General features: G+C 42.7%; 1 protein-coding gene across 1 annotated transcript in view; it reads left to right on the top strand.

Moving 5' to 3' along the window:
• The first annotated feature begins 513 nt into the window (after positions 1-513).
• The window catches only part of LOC144708087 (glucose-6-phosphate 1-dehydrogenase, chloroplastic-like), an 11,103-nt gene continuing 3,773 nt past the window's right edge, over positions 514-7,843 (top strand). Inside the window, exons 1-7 of the mRNA XM_078581391.1 lie at positions 514-1,291; positions 2,199-2,389; positions 3,275-3,369; positions 3,482-3,596; positions 4,921-5,126; positions 6,951-7,100; positions 7,210-7,330. Of these exons, the coding sequence (XP_078437517.1) occupies positions 1,123-1,291; positions 2,199-2,389; positions 3,275-3,369; positions 3,482-3,596; positions 4,921-5,126; positions 6,951-7,100; positions 7,210-7,330 (1,047 nt within the window). The 5' untranslated portion in view covers positions 514-1,122. The remainder of the gene's footprint in view (positions 1,292-2,198; positions 2,390-3,274; positions 3,370-3,481; positions 3,597-4,920; positions 5,127-6,950; positions 7,101-7,209; positions 7,331-7,843) is intronic.

Genomic DNA, 7,843 nt, shown 5'->3' with positions numbered 1-7,843 from the left:
CTCTCTCTCTATCTCTCTCTTTTCTCCTCTTTCTCTCTCTCTCTCTCTCTCTCTCTCCCTCTCTTCTCTCCCTCTCTTCTCTCTCTCTCTTCTCTCCCTCTCTTCTCTCCCTCTCTTCTCTCCTTCTCTTCTCTCCCTCTCTCCTCTCTCTCTCTCCTCTCCGTCTCTTCCCTCCCTCTCTCCTCTCCCCCTCCTCTCTCCCTCTCTTCTCTCCCTCTCTTCTCTCCCTCTCTTCTCTCTCTCTCTCTTCTCTCCCTCTCTTCTCTCTCTCTCTCTTCTCTCCGCCTCCTCTCTCCCTCTCTTCTCTCCGTTTCTTCTCTCCCTCTCTTCTCTCCTCTCTCTCTCGATTCTCTCTCTCTTTGTCGCTTCTCTCTCTCCCTTCTCTCTCTCTTTCTCTATTCTCTCTTCCCTCTCCCCCTTCTCTCTCTCTTTCTCTATTCTCTCTTCGCTCCTCTCCTTCTCTTTCTCTCTTCTCTCTTCTCCCCCTATCTTTCTCTCTTCTCTCTTCTCTCCCTCTCTTTCTCTCTTCTCTCCCTCTCTTCTCTCTCGTCTCTTCTCCTCTTTCTCCCTTCTCTCTCTCTCTCTCTTCCTCTTCTCTCTTCTCTCCCTCCGTCGCTCTTCTCTAGCTCTCTCTTTGTCGCTCTTCTCTCCCTCTCTCTATCTTCTCTTCTCGTCTTCCTCTCTTCTCTCTCTTCTCTCTCTCTCCCTCTCTTCCTCTTCTCTCTCTCTCCCTCTCTTCCTCTTCTCTCTGCCTCTCTCTTCTCTTCTCCTATTTTCTCCCTCTCCTCTCTTCCTCTTCTCTCTGCCTCTCTCTTCTCTTCTCCTATTTTCTCCCTCTCTCTCTCTAACTCTCCTCTCTGCCTCTCTCTTCTCTTCTCCTCTTTCTCTCTTCTCTCTCTCCCTCTCTTCCTCTTCTCTCTGCTTCTCTCTTCTCTTCTCCTATTTTCTCCCTCTGCCTCTCTCTCTTCCTCTTCTCTTTGCCTCTCTCTTCTCTTCTCCTGTTTTCTCCGTCTCCCTCTCCCTTTCTCTCTCTTCCTCTTCTCTCTGCCTCTCTCTTTTCTTCTCCTAGTTTCTCCCTCTCCCTCTCTCTCTCTCCTCTCTCTCCTCTGTTTCTAGACGAAGATGGCCGTCTGCTTCCATGCGTCGTCCCCTTCATCGTCTTGTTCTTCTCAGATCCGCACCAACCGGTCAGAACGAACCAGTTCACACAAACTCTCATTTCGCCGGCCCAAAAGAAGGATCGGATTCTGCATCAAGTCCTCCAATGGCCTTCCTATCACGTCCCAAGTTGGTAATCTCTCTCGTCCCAACTTTCTTCATTTTGCCTGATTTCCTCGCGGCGAAGTCTTCTCAGTATCTCTACGTGTAAAGATTCAATGAAGATTTAAGATCCAAGAAGATATAGGAGAAGAAGAGGAGAGAGAGTGAGAGAGAGAAAGAGAGCGAGAGAGTGATAAATAGAGAGTGAGAGATAGAGGATAGAGACAGAGAGAGAGAGAGAGAGAGTGAGAGAGAGTATGGGAGAGAGAGAAAGAGAGTGAGAGAGCGTCAGAGAGAGTGGGGTGGGAGAGAGAGAAAGAGAGTGAGAGAGAGTGTTGGGAGAGAGAGTGTGTGTGAGAGAGAGGGAGAAAGAGAGGCAGGGTGCCAGATAGAGTAAGAGAGCGGGATATAGAGAAAGAGTGAGAGAGAGTGGGATAGGGAGAAAGATAGTAAGAGAGAGAGTGGGATAGAGAGAAAGAGAGTAAGAGAGAGAGTAAGGAGAGTGTGTGAGAGAAAGAGAGAGTGAGAGAATAAGAGAATGTGGGAGAGAGAGCGTGTGAGTTAGAGAGAGAGTGAGAGAGAGAGTGTGTGCGTGAGTGGAGGGGGAGAGAGAGAGTGTGTGTGTGCGTGTGTGGAGGAGGGGAGAGAGATAGATAGAGAGAACGATGCATAGGAATAATGGAATTAAGTTTAATTGATCATACTCCCCCAAACAATACAGCCATCATATTTTGTATTCAGAGTTAAGTGTGTCTCCATGTCCTTTCAGATTGGTGAGATTTAGTGTACTTTGTTTTAATCATAGAAGTTGATCTTGACATTGCACTTATAACATGCCAGAAGATTTTATAATTAGTATTTTTAGAATAAAAACTGATGATTTATTTTAATTGTGTTTAAATAAACTTTCTAGTAATGGGTCTTCTGATGGAGTTCAGGATCATTGGGAAGCTCACAGGAGAAGGCAGCTTTGGACTTTGAGGTGGAAGGTGGGTGGCAACAGGATATTGGGCCAACTTCAGAAGAGATGACAATCAGCATTACAGTTGTTGGGGCTTCAGGGGACCTTGCAAAGAAGAAAATATTCCCAGCCCTGTTTGCCCTCTTTTATGAAAACTGTCTTCCCAAGGTTTGATCAATGATTCTGCTTCTCATTCTCTTTCTCCACCCTTCTCTCTATGCATCTCTCTATTTTTCTCTTTCTCTACATATATTTATATGTGTCTATCTATCGTCCTCTGTCTCTCCTTCTCTCTCTATCTTCCTGTTGATCTATCGATCTACCTATCCTTCTTTGTATATATCTATCTGTTTTTCTCTCTCTGCCTTTCTTCCAATGTATCCATCTTTCTTTCTCTCTTTATAGCTGTCTTTTTATCCTTTTCTCCCTGCCTATCTTCCTAAGCATGTAACTATATCCTTCTCTCTCTATGTACATTTTTTTATCTATCTACCTATCTTCTATACCTTTCTCTGCCTACCTGTCTTTCTATCTTTCTGTCTCTTTATCTCTTTGCACCTATGTATCTATCTCTTTCTCTCTCTGCATCTATTTATATATATATATCTTCTTATCTATCAATCCATCTATCTCTCTACATATCTATCTATGTTTCTATCTATTCTTTCTCTGTCTTCTTATCTATCAATCCATCTATGTCTCTACCTATCTATCTATGTTTGTATCTATTCTTTCTCTCCCTATTTCTCTGAACCTATCAACCCGTCTATCTCTCTACCTATCTATCTATGTTTCTATCTATTCTTTCTCTCTCTCTATTTATCTGAACCTATCAACCCATCTATCTCTCTACCTATCTTTCTATGTATATATCTATTCTCGCTCTTTCTATTTCTCTGAACCAATCAATCCATCTCTCTCTCTGCACCCATATATCCATCTCTCTGTCTGTCTATCTCTGAACCTATCTCTGTCTGAAGCCACCATCTGTCTATTCGTGGACACCAGAATTCATAGTTGATACCATCTCTTGTCCTGCCTAAACAAATACAGAATTTCTCCATATTCGGCTATGCTAGAAGCAAAATGTCGGATGAAGAATTGAGAAACTCGATCAGCGGGACGTTGACATGCAGGATAGATAGCAGGTCCTCTCTCTCCTCTTTCTCTGATATATATATTTATCTATCTTTCTACATATCTCTCTTGATATATCTCTCTCTTTATCTCTCTCTGCTTGTCCATTTTACTGTAAGATAGGCACAAGTGCGAGGACAAGATGGAGGAGTTTCTGGGGAGGTGCTTCTACCAGGCAGGACAGTACGGCTCCGAGGAGGACTTCTCCGAGTTGGACAGAAAACTTAGGCAAAAGGAGGTGCCTTTCCTTCATCTTTACTTCTTTAATCTATCTATATGTCTTCTTTAATCTTTCTCAGGAAGTCAGTCATGGCTTCTGTTTTCCAAGAGATAGTGGGTATTCATCGTTTCATCATTTGAACATTCATCATATCACCTCACATTCGGCCAACTTACTTCGCCATTTAATCACTAGATGAAGCGAACCCTTTGTTTCGGGGTTTCCATTCTACTTATTCTGAAGTCTGAATGCCTCTCTCTGTCTGTCTGTCTGTCTGTCTGTCTGTCTGTCTGTCTGTCTGTCTGTCTGTCTGTCTGTCTGTCTGTCTGTCTGTCTGTCTCTCTCTCTCTCTCTCTCTCTCTCTCTCTCTCTCTCTCTCTCTCTCTCTCTCTCTCTCTCTCTTTCCTTCTCCCTCTCCCTCTCTCTTTATAACTCACACACACTCTCTCCCTCTCTCTTTACAACTCACACACACCCTATCCCTCTCTTTTTATAACTCACACTCTTTATCTCCATCTCTCCCTTTATAACTCGCACACTCTCTCCTTCTCACTTCATCTATCTATCTCAATCTCTATCTCCACCCATCTCTATCTCTACTTCTCTATTTCTCTCCACACCATCTCGCCATATCAGTATCTATCTCCCCCTCTATACCTCTACTTCTCTCCCTCTCTCTCCATCTACTTCATCTAAATCTCTATTTCCCACTCTCTATCTCTACTTCTCCATCTCAACCTCTATCTTCCCCTCTCTTTATCTCTACTTTCCCCATCTCTCTTCCTCTACTTCTCAATCTATATCTCCCCCCTCTCTCCCTACACTTCACTCCCTCTCTCTCCCTATACTTCTCAATATCTATCTCCCCCTCTCTATCCCTATACTTCTCCCCTCTCACTCCCTCTACTACTTCATCTCAATATCTATCTCCCCCCCTCTCTCTATCTCTACTTCTCTCCCTCTCTTCCACTCACTCCTTGTCCCTCTCAATCCCTCTCCTTTTACTTCTCTCCATCTCAATCTCAATTCCCCCTCTCTCTATCTCTATTTCTCTCCCTATATCTCTCCATCTCACTCTCTCTATCTCTACTTCAATCTCTCTCTCCATCCGTTTATCATCAGCTGCCCAAGTTTCAGGAGAAGACACATATTTTTTAACGATTTGGACTGCCGAGGCTTCTTTTCTTCTCCGCGATCTCCCCTTGTTCAAAAAACCAACATTCCCAATTGAAGAACTGAATCTTGATAAAATGATAAATAATATTTCCTCAATGAATTTACTTGTTTCCTCGAGGATTTTGATTTCCGGGTTCCTGATGCTGTAATTGTCAGCGTAAAACAGGGCGGTAGGATTGCCCAGAGGCTGTTTTATCTGTCTATTCCTCCCAATATCTTCGTGGACGTGGTGAAGTGCGCCACTCTCCGTGCTTCTTCTCCGACTGGCTGGACGCGTGTCATCGTTGAGAAGCCCTTCGGCAGAGATTCCAAGTCCTCTGGAGAGCTCACCCGCTCACTCAAGCAATATCTCTCTGAAGATCAGATCTTCCGGTATTTTTCTTAGTAAATGTCCTTTCTCTCTCTATCTTAGTCTCTCTCTGTCTTTTTGTTTGGTATTTCCATCTCTTTGGGTCTCTCCGTCTCTTTCTCTCTCTTATCTTAGTCTCTCTCTGTCTTTTTGTCCGGTATTTCCATCTCTTTCGGTCTCTCCGTCTCTTTCTCTCTCTATCTTAGTCTCTCTCTTTCTTTTTGTTCGGTATTTCCATCTCTTTGGGTCTCTCCGTCTCTTTCTCTCGCTATCTTAGTCTCTCTCTGTTTTTTTGTTCGGTATTTCCATCTCTTTGGGTCTCTCCGTCTCTTTCTCTTGGTACTTCTCTCTGTCTCTCTTGCTTTCTCTCTCTGTCTTAGTCTCTCTCTGTGTTATTTTCGATTGCTACTTCTCTCTGTCTTAGTCTCCCTCTGTGTTTTCTTCGATTGCTACTTCTCTCTGTCTTAGTCTCTCTCTGTGTTTTTTCGATTGCTACTTCTCTCTGTCTTAGTCTCTCTCTGTGATTTTTTCTCTTGGTACTTCTCTCTGTCTCTTGCTTTGTCTCTCTGTCTTAGTCTCTCTCTGTGTTTTTTTCGGATTGCTACTTCTCTCTGTCTTGGTACTTCTCTCTGTCTCTCTCTTGATTTCCCTCTGTATTAGTCTCTTTCTGTGTCTTTTTCCCATGGTATTTCTCTTTGTCTCTCTCTTGGTCTCTCTCTGTCTTTCTCTCGCACGCTAAGCCAAGTAATACGTCTCCGAAGATCAGATCTTCAGGCATTAATTGGCCAATTTCTCAATACATGTCCTTTTTCTCTCTTTCTTTCTCCCTCTCTTTCCTGGTCTCTCTCTACTTGTGTCTTTTTTGTTTGGTATGTGTCTCTGTCTCCCTCTGGGTCTCTCTAATTCTCTCACTCGCTGGCTCAAGTAATACCTCTCTGAAGATCTGATCTTCTGGTATTGATCCCCATTTTCATAACAGATACTCTCTCTCTCTCTCTCTCTCTCTCTCGCTCTCTCTCTCTCTCTCGCTCTCTGTCTTTCTCTCTCATTCTCTCTCATTCTCTATTGGTATTTCTGTCTTTGTCTCTCATTTTCTCTTGGTATTTCTGTCTTTCTCTCATCCGGCCACTCAAGTAATACCTCTCAGAAAATCAGATTTCTGGATTGTTCGCTCTCTCTTTCTGTTTCCCTGTATCGCAGTTTTTGTGTCTCAGTCTCTCTCTCTCTTTAACTCATTCTCTCTCCCAGACTCACTCTCTCTCTCATACAGACACACTCTCTCTCCGTCTCTCAAACTCACCTACACAATCTCTTTTTGTGCCTCTCTCTCTAAAAAACACCAATACAGTCTCTTAGACGTACATTCTCTCTCTTAGACTTTCTCTCTCTTTAATTTTCTCTCTTAGACTTTCTCTCTCTCTTAAATTTTCTCTCTTAGACATTCTCTCTCTCTGACGCACTCTGTCTCTCTCAGACTTTCTCTCTCTTAGACGCATTCTCTCTCTCAGACTTTCTCTCTCAGACGTACTCTCTCTCTTAAACTTTCTCTCTAGGAAGACCCACTCTCTCTCTAGGAATCTCTCCGCCCTCTCTCTCCCTCTATCTATCTTTCTCTCACACACACGTTTATATCTTTCTCTACACAGTATTGATTCATGTGTTTCTACCTATCGATCCATCTACAACTCTCTCTAGCCCCACTAACCAAGACCTAAAACATAATTATCCTCGCGTCATAATTTCTCAAACTAACCCAACTTGAAACAAAAAAACTTCAATTAATCGATACCCATGAAAGAAAACCTCGAGCATTTTTGTGAATGAGAAAATAAACTGGATGCATGCAGAATTGATCATTACCTTGGGAAGGAGCTCGTTGAAAATCTCTCTGTTCTTCGCTTCTCCAATCTCGTGTTTGAGCCTCTCTGGTCCAGACAATACATCAGAAACGTCCAGCTAATATTCTCAGAGGATTTTGGCACAGAAGGGAGAGGAGGGTAAGTTCATTTTTTTTTAAAAGAAAAAGTAACTAGTGTTTTCTACTTTCCAGAGACCCCCAAAAAAGTACAAATTTAAAGGACAAATTTTTTTTTTTCCTGTGGACAGCTATTTTGACAGCTATGGCATAATCAGAGATATCATGCAAAATCACCTGCTTCAGATTTTGGCCTTGTTTGCCATGGAGCCTCCTGTCAGCCTTGATGCAGAGGACATCAGAAATGAGAAGGTCCCACTAATAATTATACCATTTAAGAAAATCTGTTGTATGGGAAAAACAGGATGGGTTAGGATGAGGATATTGGTATTGTAGCAAGTCTCAGATATCGGATATCACCACCCACAAAAGCGGATATCAGGTAATGATATCATAAATCCATTATTGGATGACTGGAGCTCAGATATCAGATGGCAATATCAGATATCGGGTATGGGATGATCGCATATCTGATAACTGGATAACCATTATCTAATCCGGATCCTAATATTGGGATATGGCATACTATTGAGGAAACAAGTCTCTAGGGAAGGACTCATTCTGGCCGAGACCGAGACCTTACCAAACTTCAGCTCTAGGTTTAGATTTTTGGTAAAAATCCGGACAGAGACCAGACCATGTCACTCCTTAGATGTCCCCTATTGAAAATTTTATATAGGATACCAATATTGATTGTGTAGCATCTGATATCAAATGTAAGATATTGGATCTCAGATAACTGGATAATTGTTAACGACTCTAATA

The sequence above is a fragment of the Wolffia australiana genome, chromosome 9 (assembly GCF_029677425.1).
Source record: "Wolffia australiana isolate 7733 chromosome 9, ASM2967742v1".
Taxonomy (NCBI): domain Eukaryota; kingdom Viridiplantae; phylum Streptophyta; class Magnoliopsida; order Alismatales; family Araceae; genus Wolffia; species Wolffia australiana.
The sequence above is the reverse complement of the archived record's forward strand: the minus strand, read 5'-3'. Positions and strand labels throughout refer to the sequence as shown.